The sequence below is a fragment of the Lampetra fluviatilis genome, chromosome 43 (genome assembly GCF_964198595.1).
Source record: "Lampetra fluviatilis chromosome 43, kcLamFluv1.1, whole genome shotgun sequence".
NCBI classification, from domain to species: Eukaryota; Metazoa; Chordata; class Hyperoartia; order Petromyzontiformes; family Petromyzontidae; genus Lampetra; species Lampetra fluviatilis.
The window spans coordinates 6,590,437-6,611,374 of record NC_136317.1 but is presented as its reverse complement, the minus strand read 5'-3'; the positions used below and the strand labels follow the sequence as shown (position 1 = coordinate 6,611,374).

Below are 20,938 nucleotides of genomic sequence, written 5' to 3'. Positions count from 1 at the left end.
TCGGTAAAGTCACGTAGAAGGGAAATAATAAAATAATAAAAATTAAACATAATAAAATACAATTCTCACGACGTTTCGGCCACAACGCAAGCAGCCGTCCTCAGATGCTGAACGCTGTCTTTCCGACAGCCCTGTTCTTTACCTGAGGACGGCTGCTTGCGTTGTGGCCGAAATGTCGTGAGAATTGTATTTTATTATGTAAAATTTTTATTATTCTATTATTTCCTCCCCACCCAGCCCTTCCCAACCCTCCCCATCCAGCCTCTTCCCACCCAGCCCCTCCCTCCCCATCCAGCCCCTCCCCACCCAGCCCCACCCAGCCCCTCCCCACCCTCCCCTCCCCACCCAGCCCCTCCCCACCCTCCCCTCTCCACCCAGCCCCACCCTTCCCATTTTTGGATGCATGACGGACGGACACAATAATCCCCTGTGGCCTGTTGTAACCAGGAGGTTCCTACCAGTATAAGGATATGTAAAGACTGCAAACCAGTATTATTCCTCGCGTAGAGGCGAGTGTTGTTGCGAGACATTTTGCTTATTGTTATTTTCAAGAATGAACATGTTATTTTACGATTGGGGGTTTCTGGATATTGTTGGGGGTTGGGTGACTAACTTCTGGACCGACCCACACTTCTATCGAGCGACGAATTTTCAAATACGAAAAGTCCTCGCTTAAGGAGCGTGCACACTGTAATGCGTTTTCAATATACGGTAAAACCTTGGATTGCGAGCATAATTCGTTCCGGAAACGTGTTTGTAATCCAAAGCACTCGTAGATCAAAGCACTCATATATCAGTTGTGATCACGTGACGCTCGGCAGACAAAGCGTATACACGTACTACTCGTACTGCAAGACCTCGCTCGTTTATCAAATTAATATTTATTTAAAAAATTTGCTCGTCTTGCAAAACACTCGCAGACCAAGTTACTCGCAATCCAAGGTTTTATTGTAATGCGGTTCTTCCGTGAGGGAACACTTTTTCGCACAAAAACAGAACGTGCACCGTTATGAAAGCAGTTTTCGACTGGTCGATGATGAACTACTTTCTTGCGCTGCGCGCTTTAGCGGTGTGACACAGCACGCGGCATAACCTCGTCTCAGTTTCTTGCCCTGCCATTGGATGACTGTCGTGTGACTTTACAGTGCAAGCGTGAGTCAATTTTGCATCGGTTTCTTTACTTATGCCCTCCAATGCATATAATCGGTGGTTCTTCCCTTCACGATTTTTCGCTTAACGCAGCACTTTTCAGGCACGCATCTAGCGCGTTGAACGAGGAACGGCTCGGGTCGTGACAGCGCTGTTTGCTCAGCAAGTGTGTAAACAAAGTAATGCCTCCATCATATTTAACGTCAGATGTGATAATCACTAACTGGCAACAATGAATGTACAAGTTTCATAAACGAATAATGCAGGCAAGGGTTTTCTGTTTGGGGTCATCTGGGAAGTCTTTGCCCAATGGCAGGTGGAAGAAGTCTCCATTGCTGACAGGGTCTATGTTTTAATATATCTACTGCACATTGTATTTATCTCTTTGCTTCCCCAGATTGTTCTGTCAAGCCTCAAGTGTTCCATCTACAGATACAATGCCTGTCACGATTACATTTTGTAATGTTGAGAATACCTCATTTGTTGTCCACGTATTTAAAGACCAGGGACATCTCCTGGGCCAGACGGTATAAAAATACTTTTAACTAAAAAAATATTTAAAGACAAGCTTACCTTTAAAAAGGTTGACGAGTGTTTCATCTATGTCAATGAAACCTTTAGAATCCAGCGATGCAAAGAATTTCTGAAGATAGTTCATTGCATCCTTAGCTCTTGTATCCTCATTAATAAACAAAGCGTCATTGTACTTCTGCAAAAACAAACATTACACGGCACCTTTTGGTTATGATCAGAGCAATTTGGACGACACAAAAATTAATGTGTGGAAGAGCCGGGTACTAAGTAAGCAGTTCTCCTCATGCCTTTATCTTCCCACGTTCGCCATTCCAAAAATATGCATACAGTAGAGGCACGGGCTTCCATTCACAGCTGTAAACGTTCAAGTAAAAGATAAGAATATCATGCAAACGCAGGCTGACCTTTGCATCAGAGCCCGAAGAAAGAAACTCGTCAATTAGTATGAATCGTATCTTATTTTATATTTATAGAGCGCCTTATAGCGCAAGGCGCTTTACATAATTTAAAAGCGGTAACGAAAATAGAGTGATTTAGAAGGCAAGGGCATTTCAAAGGCCGAGGAATGAATGACCGTAACAGAGGTCATGTGGGGGTCACGGAAGGGCTATAGGGGAGGGGCGGAACGGAGTGGGGGGGGATGGGAGGGAAGAGGATGGGCAACGGGGAAGAGGTGAAACTTCAAGAGAGGAAGGGGAGGAGGTGAAGGAGGCAAGGGAGGTTAAGGAGGTAAGGGAAGTGAAGGGGGTGAAGGAGGGGGACTGCTTCATGTACACGGGGACAGTGCCGAGTCTATGGACGGTGCTGCTCAATGTACAGGGGAAGTTCCTTCTGCAGTGGTAGTGGCGCAAGGAGGGAGAAGGATCGATAACGAGATTGGGCACAAGGAGGAGAGACAGAGAAAATACTCTCCATCATTAGACCTCCTTTGCCAGTACCAAAATATAATAATAGGGGTTCTTCCCCTTTTTTCTGGCAACAAAACTGAAACCTTTTTACGAGGAATCACAATACTTGTGGTCAAAATGCAAACAAAAACACTTTGATAATATACGGACCAATCAGTTGCAAGGACAATGCATATGTTATCAGAGTGTGTTTTTTGTTTGCATTTTGACCACAAGCATTGTGATTAATGCACACGTGATTCCTTGTAAAAAGGTTTCAGTTTTGTTGCCAGAAAAACGGGGAAAACCCCCTATTATTATTAGTAGAGAGAAGACTGAACGAAGGGCACGAGGGGGGGACATGACGATAGAGAGAGAGAGGCAGCGACAGTAAACGGGGAGCCGGCCAAGTTGATGGAGAGGAGGTGAAATGTGAGAATTAAACGGGGGACTGAAAATAACCCACGCGGGGTTATTTTTAATTTGTTGGCAGGGAAGTGAGTGCATAGGCAGGGAGACCGAATAGAAGAGAATTGCAGTCGTCGAGACCGGGTCAAGATCGGAGCATGAACCAGGAGTTTTAGTGGCAGAAAGTGAAATGAAAGGTGGGATTTTCCTGACATTGAATAGATGAAAGTGACAGATGCGAATCGCCGTGGATATGTGGGCAGAAAGAATTAGCCAACATACTCTTGGGTTTTTCGGTAAAGTCATGTAGGTAAAAAATAAATAATAAAAATATAATTGAAATGATAATAGAAATAAAATAATTATTCTATTTCTATTAGAATAATTATTTTATTTCTATTATAATTTCAACTATATTTTATTACTTATTTTTTTCCTACGTGACTTTACCGAAAAACCTAAGAGTATGAATCCTTGCAGTCACGAAAGATTCAAATCTAGAATGAGCCAACAGTCAAAGGTGACACCGAGGTTGAGGGCAGAGGAATCGGGAGCGAGGGAGAGAGGAGGGTAGGGATGGGAGGGATGGGATGGGGGAGAGAGGGAGGCTGTAACAAAAATAATGATGTTTTGGACAGATCGAGAGAGTGAAGCGCCATCCAGGATTGGATGGCAGTCAGGCAGGGTGGAGGAGATGCGACAGGAAAGGTCAGGGTTGAAAGAGGGAAAGGAGACGAATATTTGGGTGCCGTCGGCAATTAATTGGCGAGTAGAGCAGTGTTAACGTACGGCCCGGGGCACTAATGAGCGGCTGGAACACACCATGAGGTTAACGGAGATGAGAATGCTGAGGTGGATTTGTGGAGGGAGTGGAAGAGATTGTGTGAGAAACGAAAAGATGAGCCAACAAGTGAAGGAAGCATCCATAATACAGGTAGCATCGTCGGCAGAGGAGAATTTGAGTGAGAAGAGACTGAGAGGGCTTGGACGTACGGATGGCTGCGTTGGAAAGTTCAGAGTCATGACAAACGAGGGAAAGAGAAAGAGACCCAAGAAGGCACGGCGAGAAGTTGTCAGTGAGGATAGGAGAGCGTGCGATGGCGTTACCGTGAGGATGGCGACGTATTAAAGACCGTGGAGAGAGAGAGAGAGGGCTCGGAAAGCGGGAAAATAGAAGATGTATAGGAATTGTATTGATTTTTTTCTCACAAAAGGATATATTGTAGTCAGGAATCTGAAGAAGCTGGGTATCAGGGGAAATTATTTGCTGGAGAGGTTTAAGGCCTGTTCATTAGGCTTTCAAGCAAATCCACCTGAAACCCGTACCACGAGTTGGTGCAATCGATGCGACCTTTCCGTCCTATTCTCAGGATCATCCGGCACGCTCACTTTGGGTGTACAATGTGTATGGGAACGAGGCCCGATCAGGGGGATGGATAACACTGGTCAACACACTTTTTCTGGCATAAGGTATTCCAACGGTTTAAATGTAATTTTTGGGTGCTGATTCCAAATCTGGCATCAGTTTTTGTCCATCACATCAGGTTTTTGAGATATCAAATATTGCATTTTCAATAAAAACTGCAGAAGAAAAATATTAAATGTGGATATCTACATAAAATGATATTATAAACACACTATCCTAAAAATACAGCACCATATTTTAACACTAAAGCAGTCACTGACTCGCAACAACTTGCAATCATAAGTGACAGAGTTAATTTCGGGTAAAATCAATGAAAATGGGGTATGCCGATAGCATAAAAATGAGATGTGATAGAGCAAATCTGAGATCAGATTGGAATCAGCACCCTGAAATTAGTCTAAAACAGCTGCAAAAGTCTAGGCTAATTAATTGAAAAATGCTCTTGGGCAGAATTCCCATATCCTGCCCCTGCCTGGGACTTGGTCGACATCTGGCCTCCAATCCTTTAGCCTTGCAGACAGTTTCACATGTTCAATTGGGAAACGGGCAGAACGAAACGTTCAGCAATGCCACACTCCGAAAGAAAGCTCAGAAATTGCTTCCTCTGCTTTTGTGTTGATGTTTCACTCTCCTGTGTTTCACTGTTTCAGTGTTTCATAGTTGCTGACTCTCTGTTTTACTGTATATATATCTGTTTTTGCATTTCAGCATTTTCTTGCTGTGGGGGTCACGGAAGGGCTATAGGGGAGGGGCGGAACGGAGTGGGGGGGGATGGGAGGGAAGAGGATGGGCAACGGGGAAGAGGTGAAACTTCAAGAGAGGAAGGGGAGGAGGTGAAGGAGGCAAGGGAGGTTAAGGAGGTAAGGGAAGTGAAGGGGGTGAAGGAGGGGGACTGCTTCATGTACACGGGGACAGTGCCGAGTCTATGGACGGTGCTGCTCAATGTACAGGGGAAGTTCCTTCTGCAGTGGTAGTGGCGCAAGGAGGGAGAAGGATCGATAACGAGATTGGGCACAAGGAGGAGAGACAGAGAAAATACTCTCCATCATTAGACCTCCTTTGCCAGTACCAAAATATAATAATAGGGGTTCTTCCCCTTTTTTCTGGCAACAAAACTGAAACCTTTTTACGAGGAATCACAATACTTGTGGTCAAAATGCAAACAAAAACACTTTGATAATATACGGACCAATCAGTTGCAAGGACAATGCATATGTTATCAGAGTGTGTTTTTTGTTTGCATTTTGACCACAAGCATTGTGATTAATGCACACGTGATTCCTTGTAAAAAGGTTTCAGTTTTGTTGCCAGAAAAACGGGGAAAACCCCCTATTATTATTAGTAGAGAGAAGACTGAACGAAGGGCACGAGGGGGGGACATGACGATAGAGAGAGAGAGGCAGCGACAGTAAACGGGGAGCCGGCCAAGTTGATGGAGAGGAGGTGAAATGTGAGAATTAAACGGGGGACTGAAAATAACCCACGCGGGGTTATTTTTAATTTGTTGGCAGGGAAGTGAGTGCATAGGCAGGGAGACCGAATAGAAGAGAATTGCAGTCGTCGAGACCGGGTCAAGATCGGAGCATGAACCAGGAGTTTTAGTGGCAGAAAGTGAAATGAAAGGTGGGATTTTCCTGACATTGAATAGATGAAAGTGACAGATGCGAATCGCCGTGGATATGTGGGCAGAAAGAATTAGCCAACATACTCTTGGGTTTTTCGGTAAAGTCATGTAGGTAAAAAATAAATAATAAAAATATAATTGAAATGATAATAGAAATAAAATAATTATTCTATTTCTATTAGAATAATTATTTTATTTCTATTATAATTTCAACTATATTTTATTACTTATTTTTTTCCTACGTGACTTTACCGAAAAACCTAAGAGTATGAATCCTTGCAGTCACGAAAGATTCAAATCTAGAATGAGCCAACAGTCAAAGGTGACACCGAGGTTGAGGGCAGAGGAATCGGGAGCGAGGGAGAGAGGAGGGTAGGGATGGGAGGGATGGGATGGGGGAGAGAGGGAGGCTGTAACAAAAATAATGATGTTTTGGACAGATCGAGAGAGTGAAGCGCCATCCAGGATTGGATGGCAGTCAGGCAGGGTGGAGGAGATGCGACAGGAAAGGTCAGGGTTGAAAGAGGGAAAGGAGACGAATATTTGGGTGCCGTCGGCAATTAATTGGCGAGTAGAGCAGTGTTAACGTACGGCCCGGGGCACTAATGAGCGGCTGGAACACACCATGAGGTTAACGGAGATGAGAATGCTGAGGTGGATTTGTGGAGGGAGTGGAAGAGATTGTGTGAGAAACTAAAAGATGAGCCAACAAGTGAAGGAAGCATCCATAATACAGGTAGCATCGTCGGCAGAGGAGAATTTGAGTGAGAAGAGACTGAGAGGGCTTGGACGTACGGATGGCTGCGTTGGAAAGTTCAGAGTCATGACAAACGAGGGAAAGAGAAAGAGACCCAAGAAGGCACGGCGAGAAGTTGTCAGTGAGGATAGGAGAGCGTGCGATGGCGTTACCGTGAGGATGGCGACGTATTAAAGACCGTGGAGAGAGAGAGAGAGGGCTCGGAAAGCGGGAAAATAGAAGATGTATAGGAATTGTATTGATTTTTTTCTCACAAAAGGATATATTGTAGTCAGGAATCTGAAGAAGCTGGGTATCAGGGGAAATTATTTGCTGGAGAGGTTTAAGGCCTGTTCATTAGGCTTTCAAGCAAATCCACCTGAAACCCGTACCACGAGTTGGTGCAATCGATGCGACCTTTCCGTCCTATTCTCAGGATCATCCGGCACGCTCACTTTGGGTGTACAATGTGTATGGGAACGAGGCCCGATCAGGGGGATGGATAACACTGGTCAACACACTTTTTCTGGCATAAGGTATTCCAACGGTTTAAATGTAATTTTTGGGTGCTGATTCCAAATCTGGCATCAGTTTTTGTCCATCACATCAGGTTTTTGAGATATCAAATATTGCATTTTCAATAAAAACTGCAGAAGAAAAATATTAAATGTGGATATCTACATAAAATGATATTATAAACACACTATCCTAAAAATACAGCACCATATTTTAACACTAAAGCAGTCACTGACTCGCAACAACTTGCAATCATAAGTGACAGAGTTAATTTCGGGTAAAATCAATGAAAATGGGGTATGCCGATAGCATAAAAATGAGATGTGATAGAGCAAATCTGAGATCAGATTGGAATCAGCACCCTGAAATTAGTCTAAAACAGCTGCAAAAGTCTAGGCTAATTAATTGAAAAATGCTCTTGGGCAGAATTCCCATATCCTGCCCCTGCCTGGGACTTGGTCGACATCTGGCCTCCAATCCTTTAGCCTTGCAGACAGTTTCACATGTTCAATTGGGAAACGGGCAGAACGAAACGTTCAGCAATGCCACACTCCGAAAGAAAGCTCAGAAATTGCTTCCTCTGCTTTTGTGTTGATGTTTCACTCTCCTGTGTTTCACTGTTTCAGTGTTTCATAGTTGCTGACTCTCTGTTTTACTGTATATATATCTGTTTTTGCATTTCAGCATTTTCTTGCTGTGGTTGTTCCACCTGCTGAAGATCGCTTGTGTTGCGATCGAAACGTCGTGATTTGTTTTATTAAATCCTTCATATTAAGTTCGCTTGCTTGCTTGCTTAGGACCGTGCAAATCTTTCGGTCGTTTTTTAACCCACTTCCCGTGATCCAATCGAGCTGACATTTTGCACACAGACTCGTTGTGCGTGACAATGAATTTTCGTGAAAATTTTTTCCTAAATTTTACACTTTTTAGGAAGAAAAATTTATATTTAATTACCAATTGCTTAATGGTGGCAGGCAATCATCTGACCCATAGGTGCCAGCCATGTCAAGCCAGAGGACGAGAGGACTCTAGTCTCCACGCATATAAAGGATTTATAGTGAAAAACTTTGTTTGTACGGATTAATTTTTTTTATTTTATTTCTACCTACGTGACTTTACCAAAAGAACCAAAGAGTATGGATTCCTGCAGTCACGAAAGCTTCAAATCAAGATTTAACCATTTCTGTTCCTCTGGTTAACAGCTCCCTTCTCTCTATCTCTGTTTTGTATCAACCTCTTTGTATGTATGTTGAACTTGTGTATGTACATTGTTGAACTTATGTTGCGCACTACGTAGCCAACCGTGCTAATCGTAGGTGCGGGGGCAGGACAACAAATGTAGTATAGTACTGTAGTATATAGTGTAGTGTATAGTAGTGTAGTATAGTATAGAGTAGTGTAGTGTATAGTGGAGTATGTCATGTATAGTAGTGTGTGTATGTTGAGTTTTCAATAGAGATTCAACTCTCTCCATATGCTGTAAACTGCACTCTAATATATCAATGCAGGTCTTGCCAGATACCTCATTAAGCATTTGGTCACGAGTCAGATTCCAAAATGTGCTGTTCAGTACCTAATTGCAGGTACACATGGAGTTGCATCACCCCATATATAACGAGTGTAACAGGTGCGGTAAAGTTCATGATAAACAGTGCAGATGATCAAAGAAATTACAACAAAGAAACATCGTAGTAGTGTGGACAGGACTGGGTCGTGATAGGCTTAGAGCAGAGGGGCAGCACGTAAGGTTCCGTCCCTTCTCATATGTTAATAACTTTGTTCCTTACGATAGTCAAACGCTTCATTGAATGCTGTTTCATATCTCCGTATATATAAAAGGAAAAAAAGTTGTGATTATGTGTGTCTGTTCAAAATGTTTAGCGTACTTCCCGACATGCAACAAACTTGAAATGTGTCATGTGGGTACTTTCCAGCCTGTACACCATGCACAAATTATAAAAATACACTTCTTTTTTTAGGGGGGGGGGAGAGGGGAGCTCAATAATACATACATTTTTTGCACGGCAAGTGAACTGTGACGTCACATCTGTCACGTGACCCGTGCATGTGGCAGTGTAACGCATTGTAGTGTAGTGGGTAGCGCCACACTGGGCTACGAACCCGGCGACCCGAGTTCAATTCCCGCTCACGGCCACCACCGGTGACGATAATTTTGACCGGTCCTGGGCCTCCCCTAGGTCGACTCAGCCTCAAAACGAGTCACTGCTGTGGTGTGTGAACATCGCCACTGGGGAGACAAAGGCGGCCGGGCGTGGTGAATCCAAGTCCCGGGCGAAGCCGGGTAGTAAAGCTCGTACTGTATAAAGAAAGCCACGTGGGAGGCGTTTAGAGGTAGGGAGGGGTGAGGCGTGCTGTGTGTCTGGGCTGAGTGGTAACCCAAAGTGACCACGTTGCAGTTGTTACACAGGCAGAGAGCCACGTGGGAGGCACTGAGAGGCAGCGAGGGTGAGGCCGTGCCGCATCTGTGAAGCAAGTAGTGAACCGGTGGCAATCAAAGTTCAGTCCCTGCCGGCGCAGGAATGATATGGGCGCTGCCATGTCTCCTGGAAGCTAATAATAATTGACATTTGTAAGGCGCATTTCATCCGAGGGTCCCAATGTGCAGTGGCAGGCGCCCGCCGCGAGAGGTTGGAACTGCGTAACACAGAGCCGCAGCGGAGTCATGCAAAGCAAGAGTACTGTCGAACTTTTAATATTTGATTGAACGTTACCGCCCCCCCCCCCCCCCCCCGGTTATATAAATTTACCCGCAGGTGGCTTGTGCACGAGAAGATGGACCAGCACAATTTCTGCTCCAGCTCCTTGTCGTCCGCAATGGAGATCCTGCTCCCCTCCCTCTGCACTTTTATCACCCACTGCTCATACTGCTGTGTGCCGCATTCGTTTCCTTTCTTCAGCTCGGGCTCAGAGTCTGGGACGAGAAGGGTGAATGGGATTAATGTCCTACTTATCGGACTCGCATTTTATTGACATGGGGATTGATGGCAGGTTTTGGCTGTGAAATAGCAACTAACTGTTCCATCTGGAGGGAAGAGTAAGTCAATGCAGCTAGGCGGGTGGAGGTTTGCAGTCTTTACATATCCTTATACTGGTAGGAACCTCTGGTTACACCAGCCCACAGGGGATTATTGTGTCCGTCCATCGTGCAGGGAGGGGCTGGGTGGGGAGGGAGGGGCTGGGTAGGGAGGGGAGGGTGGGGAGGGTGGGGCTGGGTGGGGAGGTTGGGGAGGGGCTGGGTAGGCAGAGTGGGGAGGGGCTGGGTGGGGAGGGTGGGGCTGGGTGGGGGGTGGGAGGGGTGGGGCTGGGTGGGGAGGGGAGGGTGGGGAGGGGCTGGGTGGGGAGGGGCTGCTCACCCCGTGGTGCCCTTATAAAACTCAACGTTTAACCTACTCACGCCGGCTTGTGCCCGCCCTCACAGTCGGCCATATTTGCGGAATACACCACGCCGCCGTTGACCCTGGCCATTGACCGAGCAACCCAACGTTCCTACCAGCTCCCTCCGCAGGAATGTGTTCTACAACGTTGCTGTGAATAACCTTGGTGATAATATAAATCGGCTTATCGGGCCGTGAGTTCATCTTTGCAGCCCCATTAATGACGTTCTTCAAGAATTTATTTGTTTTCACCGCTCGTTTAAATAAAGGCCGTGTCAAAAAATCTGGCTGAACCTCTCTGAGGTTATTTGTCCAAGTCTTTATCCCTCTGCTCTAACGTTTAAAAATCTATCTGCTATTCTGTGTACTCTAAATATCTTGCTCTTCTTATATTCTCTTCACGCAATCCATGTGGCCATTTATAATTGAATTTGATCATCTTGATTTGAAGCTTTCGTGACTGCAGGGATCCATACTCTTTGGTTCTTTCGGTAAAGTCACGTAGAAGGGAAAAATGTTTATAATAAAAATTAAACATAATAAGATAAAATTCTCACGACGTTTCGGCCACAACGCAGAGGACGGCTGCTTGCGTTTTGGCAAAAAGTGGTGGTTTTTTTTCCAAATTTTCTTGCTGTGGATTTCACACCTGATGATGATTGCTTGTGTTGCAGTCGAAACGTCGTGAGAATTTTATTGTTTGATATTTTTATTATTTCCCTTCTACGTGACTTTACCGAAAGAACCAATAATATGAATCCCTGACAACGAAAGCTTTACAGTAAATAAAAATTTAGGTGGTATGTGTGTGCAAGATGTGGAATGTCAGATTAACCAGACAGACAATGGAGTGTGAAGAATCAGCCCCATCATGGAAGCCATCCCTCCCAAAGAAACAAGCCAGGATCAGGCCACAAATAATTTTTCGTGATGAAGTCCTGCCCAGTACAATGACCATCAAAGGCGGATCCGAAAGAAATGTCAAGACCAGTGTCACATTTATTGATCTGTCTTTGGCCTATGATACGGTTTGGTATCAAAATGTAATGCTGAAGCTATCCAGAATCTTGCCATACGCTGCTGCTGATCTGTAACCTGCTCAGCAAATGAAGAGTGCACCTCGACCTGGCCAGACAAGTTTAATTACTACCCCTCACCCTCAATAATCGGCATCTCCAGGGTGCTTTGCTCACTTTTACACTATTCAACCAGTACACGAGTAATATTCCATAGATATCTCCTGCAAGTTCATGTGCGTGGACAATCTTCTCCCCCCCCCCCGCTACACAACCCCACAGCCGTGGTGAGGTGGAGGCTACTCTCAACTGTGACCTTAAACATCATGTCAAGAGTATTTCACTAAATATCGACTCAGACCGAACCCAAGTAAATTGATTGTCTTGGCATTTCGTCTCCACAACAGCGCAAACGCCACACTCAACGTGACCTTCTGCGGCAAGGTTTCTGGAAAAAATCTAAGCAAAGGATTAACCTCAAATTATCTGCTGCGAGGTGGGGGGGGGGGCGACCGCCTCGCATGCTCAACCGCTGAGCATTGGTTAAAAACTACACCTTAGGTGGAATTTTACACTTAGTTTGTAGTTATGTGTGTATGTTGAGCTTCTTTCGCACCGTACGTAGCCAACCGTGCTAATTGGAGGTGCGGAGGTAGGACGAGGTACGGGGAAAGTTTGCCTTTCATTGAACAGGTCACAGAATGAAGAAGGCATGAAAACACTCACCTGGTAAGTTCAGGGAAAATAAGAGGTCCTCCACTTTGGCCATAATATCTTTGATGATGTCTGCAAATGGGTCGGCACGACGTCTCCCAACCTGTAGGATATCTGCACCGAGAGGGAGAGAGAGAGTAAACCCGTAGCCAGGTACGAAATATGAGACATTTCCTGTGAAAACACTCTCGTACCTGTCAACCCACACTCTGTGTCTTACTCGCCCATGTGCATTGCAACCTGATCTCATCACCAACTTTTAAAGGCTAAATATGCAGAGGTAAGAAAAACACCCGTTTGAGACGTTAAATGCATCTTTAGTTTGTGCACAAAAAACAGTTTTATAGATGATCATGATTTGAGGGCTGTTCCCTCGGGCTTACGAAAAACGCAGGAATAGTAAAACTGGTAACCGTAATGCTTCATAGCAACGAAGCTTTACAAAGTCTGCCATATATGCTGTTTATAGCAGCCTTCGTAGATAAATGTATTAAAATTTTTGTTTTAATTGATTGAGTACCTAATTTTTGTTGTCCGATTGAGCTACGCAAAACCGCTTGGGAAGGGAATGCATGTCGACATTATGTTACGATATGGGGGTGTAATGTCGGTCACTGTACGTTCGCGTGAAGTTGAACGCTTTCTCAGCGACGTCACCAGTTTGCATTCTTCCATCGTTCAAATTACCAAACGTGGACAATGTTGATGCTTTTTAAATTTTGTCACTATGGCGAGAAGGCCCTGTACTGAGCGTAGATGCGGATACCTGATGCACAAACGGAAAAATGAAACACTCTCTGAGTGTGCGACTGCAGTCATCCAGAAGACCGCACAACGTCTAACGACGCAAGGCCCGATCCACAAATACGAATGAGACATCGCCAGAGCGACGATACACTCCGCTGCTCCTAACGCGGTTATCTGAGCTTGAGCACCTGAATGTGAAATCGTAGTTGTTGCTTTGCATCTACATCAGCCATACAAGAGAAGATGGTGTAATAAATGAGGTCGCATGGTAAAGCCTGCACATGCAGTGAAGAAGGAAGATACGTACTGTGCTGTGCTATGGGCACAAACTGAGCGAGCTCTTTGAGATTCCTCCGAACAGTGGATATGACACAAGTATCCATGTTGGCGCACAGCATTAAGATATGATCAATTGCCCCTTTCAAGCTCTTATTTTCTCCAACTCCGACAGAGGCTGTAAGGCCCACGATCTGTGAAAGGGGAAATACAAGGTAAGTGTGTTTTTAAATACTGTACATTACACCTTACCACGATGACAATAATGAGTGGCAGATTGAGTGTGTAAATGGTGCGAATTATAATGATGATCTAGAGGAGCTAGAAAGTTTAAATTTGGAGAGAGAAAAAAGGCAAGCTTTGGCGTAATCACCACCATTTATTTTTCTGCCAAATAAGAGTCGCCTTTCAACTACGACTTAAATCGCGGCCTTTACCTGAAGTAAAACTACAAATCACAGGTGCATCTATGTGTGTCAGTATTAAGATAATGCAAAATAAAAGGCTTTACCCTTTCTGGCGTAAATACAACTGTTAAGAAGTTCAGTCAACCTATTCTACCACGAGTATGTGTGGATAATGTAGACTTAATGCTTTGCAATAGGTGTCTTTTTGGTGTTTGAACATCTTGACAGTTCAGTTTAACACATAGGTTTTCGCGACCAATATCATCCATAATGCAAAAAAAACCTGTATTATGGATCTTGACAGCTGTATTTATGCCAGAAAGGATAAAGTCAAATCAGCAGGCATTAAACGTTTGTGGAATACAGTGGCGGGCCGTGCATTTTACACCTAGGCCTTCAGTGCTATCCTCCCGCAATTAAACCGCCTTCGAATAACCTCACCATGACACTAGGGCTATAGGCTATTGTCATTCGACGTAACCACCCCATATTCGCATAGCCCAAATCAATGTAATTACCAAAGATACAAGAACAAACTCACAACAACCAGTCACATTTACTCATACGACCACCACGCAAACAAAAATTCAGCAAAACACAAATAACACAATCAGGATTCAACAGGCTTCCCCACAGAAAAAACATATCTAAAGCACTACATCTAAAAATCTAAACGTCAAGAAAGAAAGTTTAAATAAATCTCAGATGATGCTCCGTTACGTGCTAGCGAGTTTTACTTCAGTTAGCTAACCGACCCTCCGATCACGCGGCAAGAAAAATGCTGACGTAGGCGGCTAGGCCAGCTAGAAGGCTCCGTCCGGCGTGTCAAAGAATACGCCCAACATGGCAAACTCGACATCTGATTGGTTAAAGAATATGACAATCTACAACATCGTCCCCATTTGCTTCAACAGCAGAGGGGATTCACTCGCCATTCTGAAGGCCTCAGGGTCGATTTTTCTCCCGGAGAGGCGGAGACAACACAGGTGGAAGATCTGATTGGATAAAAGCTCTAATTTATGAGCTGCACTGGAAGCAGCACAACTGAGAGAGAGAGTAGCAATGAAATGACGTTAATAGACTAATGGGAACGAACTTTGTGAAATACATATAGCATTAATGAAAATTTCTATTAAATTATAAAAATAACATTTTCTGATTCTGACAATCTCTAGGCCAGCAGAGAAGGCCTTGCTGGACCTGACGGCGGAATACCTTTCCAGATTTAAACCGCTTGTTACAAACATCTGACTTCAACCGAGATGTAACGCTGTCCGTACGTGCGCACATATGCGTACCTGTGGCAGTGGTTGAGCACTGGGTCCATGCTTGACCCTGAGGTAATGCTGCATGATTACGTTGTAGGGGTGGTTCTTACAGGTGTGGTGGCACTCGTCGAAGATGATGAGGCTGAAATCCGTGATGGCGCAAACCTTTGTTTTCTCGAGCCCATTGAGCAGTGTCTGCGGTGTCATGATCAGAATGTCATTGTTCGTCAGCTGCAGATCTAGGGGCTCGGGGGCTTCGGCTCCTCCAGCCACGCGGCCCACGGACACCAAGCTGCTGAAACGTTGAGACACGGCGACAGGGGATTCACACGAGGTGCTTAAGCAGGATGACAAAAGATTGTGGAAATTTATCACAAATTAACACAAACGGACACCCCTCCCCCCCACCCGTGCACCCCTTCACCCCGATCCCCCCTCAGCCAAACTACTCCTGCGGTGAATAGGAGATGTTAACTACCTTGCCTGGAATGCCGGAGGTCGTGGGTTTGATCCCGACCCTGATGCCTGCTGTATATTTGGAGTTTGCGTGTCTCTCTCTCTCTCTGTGGTGAGATGTTAACTACCTTGATCCCGACCTTGGTGCCTGCTATATATTTGGAGTTTGCGTGTCTCTCTCTCCCCGTGGTCGCATGGATTCTTCTCTGGGTCCTCTGGTTTTATCCCCTCCACGTTTAGAATCAACATCACACGTTCAGAGTATTTGGTCGCAGCGATAGATTTCCACGTGATAAGCCACTTCGTTGAGCTATCATTTGTGGCCAGATCGCTTCTGAAAAAGAGCTACATAGCTCAGTGGGGCCTTACCTTACCCGGTAAAATAAAAAATAGTTTAAATCGTTTATAGTTTACTCCTGCAACATTTACACGAACTTCTCCCACTCTTTGAGACATCTCCTTTACCAGTGGCAAAATATAGTAGTAGGTTTTTACCCTTTAAAATGGTACAAAAAACTGACACCTTTAGACAAGGCATCGTGTTTGCAATAACCACAACACAAGCAGTCAAAATGCAAACAAAAAGAAACAACTCTGATAATGATTTTTGTACCAGTTTAAAGGGTAAAAACCTACTACTATATTTTGCCACTGGTAAAGGAGGTCTCAGTGTAAATGCTTACCCCGAGCTCTCAATACTCTAATAGTGCGCTGTTTTTGAGTTGTACACCTTTTGGCGTCATCTGGTCCAACACCAATGGAGACTAGGCTCTAAGAAAAGCTGTCTCGGGTGTGGACCAATCAACTTCAAGGACAGTGCATATCATTATCAGAGTTGTTTCTTTTTGTTTGCATTGTGACTGCTTGTGTTGTGGTTATTGCAAACATGATGCCTTGTATAAAGGTGTCAGTTTTTGTACCAGTTTAAAGGGTAAAAACCTACTACTACTACTTCTCCCACTCTTCACCTCTCATAACCCCAATTTTATCCAAACTATAACTGCCGTGCAGTGCACCCGCACTCTGTACACCAATTGTACAACTTCCATTCATCACATCATCACCCCATCTCACAATGCCTGCATCTCATTACCACTTTTACGCTCATCACCCTGCAAACATCATCCTCATTGACATCACCACCCACACTTCTATCAGTGGTCACAATGGCGATCAATACTATTGCTTCGGTGATACATTCTCTCCTTTCCCGACCGCTCTTATTATTTATACTTTGGCACTCTATGTAATCTCAAAATAGCAGATAATGTCCACGAATAAATCATTAATTCCTTGGTTATGAAAGCTTTGGATGACCACTTCGATTTCTACTAAAACGAATGTTTTTTTCATGATCGGCAAAAGCCACGTGGACTAGCATTTGATATTCATTTGTTATGATTGATAGCGGGACAAACATTTATAATCGTTATTACGTGCTGGCTTCAGCCATACTGGACTCGCATCACTTGTTCTAGACTTGAAGTTTCCGTGACTGCAAGGATCCATACTCTTGGTTCTTTCGGTAAAGTCACGTAGGTAGAGAAAATAAAATTTAAAAAAACACGACGTTTCGGGCGCAACACAAGCGTCCGTGATCAGCCGGGAACAACCACAGCGAAAACAATTTCTGAAGTATGTCCCCCCCTGATGACGGACGCTTGTGTTGCACCCGAAACGTCGTGCTTTGTTTTATTTTATTATCTCTACCTAATTGACTTCACATCACTTGCTAACGGCGATTATCACACGCGCGTCTAAGGGTAAAAATGGGACATTTTCGCGCGCGATTGTGTGCACACATACCTCTCGTCCTGATAGTGCTTGCGGAAGCGTTCGTATTGTTGTTGGAACACAGGCAGTGTCGGTGCCAGAAAGATAACCTTCGGGCCTTTTCCGGAGCGTTGCCTCAGGTGCTCGTCACAGATTGCCAAAGCCACAAACGTCTTGCCACTGTCTGTGTGAAGATAAAGGAAAAAAAATAAACTATTTTATTAAAATAACATTTTACCATAGGACATTAACCAAATTAGAAACTCAATAAACAGGACCCTGTGGGGTGGGCTGGTAGGACCGAACAATTGAATGGCTATAATAAAATGAAATGGCAAAAAATGGCCGCCAATAAGTGGATGCCCCGTGGCCCCGCCCTCCACCCGCGTAACCCCGCCCCGGCCACCCGTGGCACCGCCCCATCTCGGTGTCCCCGCCCCCAGCTCGTTGCCCCACCCCTTACCGCCATAACCCTGCCCCAACCCCGCGTAGCCCCGCCCTCCACCTCGTGCCCACACCCCCTGCCGCCGTTGCCCCGCCCAGCCCCGCGTAGCCCCGTCCCCTGCCGCTGTAGCCCCGCCCAATACATCCCGAGCGGGGGAGAGATTCCCAGGCCTGGCTCGGCTGGAGAGCCGCCGACGAGGGGGGGGGGTAGGGAGTTGTTTTTAATGTAAAAGCTTTACATTTAAATGTTTCTATTAAAAAACATCAGGGAATGTAACATTGTTAAACATTAACTCCCTTTCACACACACGGGGGAACTATACGAAGGAAGAGCTTGAGGCCTAGGTCTAGGCTTTAGGCCTAGCTGTAGGCCTTAGGCCGCCGTGAGTTAATTGTTAATATAAATGTTTTAATTATTTATGTAAAAGCTTTAAATGTAAATGTTGCTATTAAAAAACATCAGGGAATGTAACATTGTTAAACATTAACTCCCTTTCACACACACGGGGGAACTATACGAAGGGAGAGCTTGAGGCCTAGGTCTAGGCTTTAGGCCTAGCTGTAGGCCTTAGGCCGCCGTGAGTTAATTGTTAATATAAATGTTTTAATTATTTATGTAAAAGCTTTAAATGTAAATGTTGCTATTAAAAAACATCAGGGAATGTAACATTGTTAAACATTAACTCCCTTTCACACACACGGGGGAACTATACGAAGGGAGAGTTTCAGGCCTAGGTCTCGGTTTTTGTAGGGTCATGCCAAGTGTTTGCAGTAGGGGGCGATGTTGCTACACGGACGGACGGACGGACGGACAAACGGACGGACGATATAATCTATTGGTGGCTGGTCCACTTCGTTCCTACCAGTATAAGCCTACCATTCTCAACACTACAAAGGGTTGGTGAAAATGAGTGCCACCAATAGTGTTAAAGGTAGTTTTCCTCGCAAAAAATCCTTCAGCCACATCGCCTGTGACTGCAGTGCCGGTTAGCATGTGATAGAAACTGTATAATTCAGCGCAAAGTCGCCCATTACCCGTGGCGCCGCTGTACGTGATAATAAGCCTCCGCCGCCGCCATATATTAACTCGCTCTCATAGAGAGAACGACTCAGAGGCACGAAGAGGAACCGCAGACAAGCGGGGAAGGCAGCAGCCACATGATGAGCCGGCGCTACCAACAACTGCCCAAGCTCTGCGGTCCTCTGTATATTAAGGTGTTATTCGCCAATTAAATGAGCTTGGGAGAAAACCGGAGCACACCTGAGGAAACTCACGCGTGCGAGGGGAAACACTACCCCCTGTACAGATGGAACAGGTGGAGTCCACATTTTTGCTGTGCTGCTCTCTCCTGGCGAGCTAGGGTGTGGATGCCTTCTCGACGTCCACGGGAGGGGTTTCACATTTGTGCAATCCACCAGCCCTCGACTTCCAGTGCTGGACTACAGGCCACGTGCATAGCCACCAGCGCCTCACATACGTTGGGCCCATCATTTCTGAGAATAAACTTACAGTGGCGTGACTGTTTAAGAACCCCTCATACAAATTCCTGCACGAGCAGCATATCGCCCAGAGGCTTGGGCGTTTGCTCACCTGTAGGGGCAACGATGATGGAGTTCTCTCCCTTGAGAGCAGACTCTGCGAGTTCAGCCTGGTACTGTCGTAGCGATAGATTTCCACACATCACAGACTTGGGCTCATCAATTGATATCACTTGTTCCGCTGGTTTTGCGAGTGCAGATTCTGTAAAAAAATAATAATAATCATTTATTGAATCAGTTTTCAATTGGCACCATTCACGTGAAAACTGGACATACCCACAGATGAACCATTTTCCTCCAATTCATGCACTCCCATCCTTCCCTCACAACTTCTCTTCATCTCCTTCATAAATGGAAAGTGCAAGACAAGCCACAGTGTGACTGTGGCCATGCAACCCAAGCCATATTAAAGCACCGTCGTCTGCATTTCTCCAACAGAGGAGACAAAGCAAAGCCACAACAAACTCTCTTCTGACGCCCTCTCGTCGTCCCCAGCAGACCTCGACATTGGCTCTAGCTCAGCAACTTACTGCCACTGTGCGCAAGAATATGAACTTCATGTTTCTCATTAGAGCTGACGCTGGCCTGCAAGTCCTCTGACAAGTAACCCCAATTCATCTAGAAAAAACTTGTATGCGACTCTTCTTTTCTCACACTTATCTTGAGCCCAACTCTTTTGGCTGTCTTCATTCTTAAATTCTTAAATAATTCCAAGAGTTAATTGGCACTGGCCATTTTGTAATGACTATACCGTCAGCAAATCCAGGATGGTTATCATTTTATACATCTATATGTTCCACTGTTTGTTTTAATAGAAGCACAAATTAAGCATTGCTGAATGATTGAACTATTTAATTTGTGTCAACATGAATTCATAGGTTGGCTCAGCTTGTTCCAACAACTGATTCAACTCCTTTGACATCTCCCAGTTCATCTGGATCAGTAGTTTCTCCCTTTTGTAATACCGTGGAAAAGCAGCGTTTACACCATCAGGTGCGACATCTGGAACTTCCTCCTCTTCCTCTAAAAATGTGGTTCGATGCCTGGGATGTATAAATAACCTTGTGTAATCGATATCTTCATAAAACGCCTCCCCTAACCTTACCAGTATCACGTGGCATAGTTCCAGCTTTCTCCCTATGGGATACAATTTGTGAGCTACCAATTATGAACCTTAAACTTGCCGATTACATGTTCCAGTTGCTTACGGTGATTTATTTAATAATCCAAAGGGAAGGACCCATAAGAAAGTCCATCCCAAAATATATTGCATAGTAGAAACACATGATTTGCACTACATTATCGATAAGTGGATAATATGCTTCGTTCTCCACGAGGAAAATATTTCCTTACACAACCCATCAACCCAACGACCTTCTTGGAGTGCTTCATTTCAGCAGCATTAAACGCAAGCAAACTGAGAGCGGTGTTTTACAGTGTCTCATCAGCAGTCAGACTTGCTTTCATCTATACTGGTGAACTGTCAGATGCTATAGGCAAGGTATCTTTACGGTGGACCCTTTCAAGCAAGCCTGACCATTAATAAGACACTAAGTCAAAACCGGGCCGGTTTGCTGGTCATGAATCAAAACTACAAACATTATGCATTCCATACTCTTTGGT

The 20,938-nt window shown here is 44.9% G+C and overlaps 1 protein-coding gene across 3 annotated transcripts in view; it reads right to left on the bottom strand.

Annotated features, from left to right (window-relative positions):
• The window catches only part of RIGI (RNA sensor RIG-I), a 72,560-nt gene that overhangs the window by 14,720 nt on the left and 36,902 nt on the right, over positions 1 to 20,938 (bottom strand). For 2 of the 3 annotated variants that reach the window (XM_078876207.1, XM_078876205.1), the window contains exons 6-12: positions 19,368 to 19,517; positions 17,366 to 17,516; positions 15,134 to 15,398; positions 13,460 to 13,622; positions 12,418 to 12,519; positions 10,049 to 10,212; positions 1,723 to 1,858 (exon numbers count right to left, since the gene is read on the bottom strand). In XM_078876207.1, coding sequence (XP_078732333.1) covers positions 1,723 to 1,858; positions 10,049 to 10,212; positions 12,418 to 12,519; positions 13,460 to 13,622; positions 15,134 to 15,398; positions 17,366 to 17,516; positions 19,368 to 19,517 — 1,131 coding nt within the window. The remainder of the gene's footprint in view (positions 1 to 1,722; positions 1,859 to 10,048; positions 10,213 to 12,417; positions 12,520 to 13,459; positions 13,623 to 15,133; positions 15,399 to 17,365; positions 17,517 to 19,367; positions 19,518 to 20,938) is intronic. The other variant, XM_078876206.1, reaches the window with a different exon arrangement.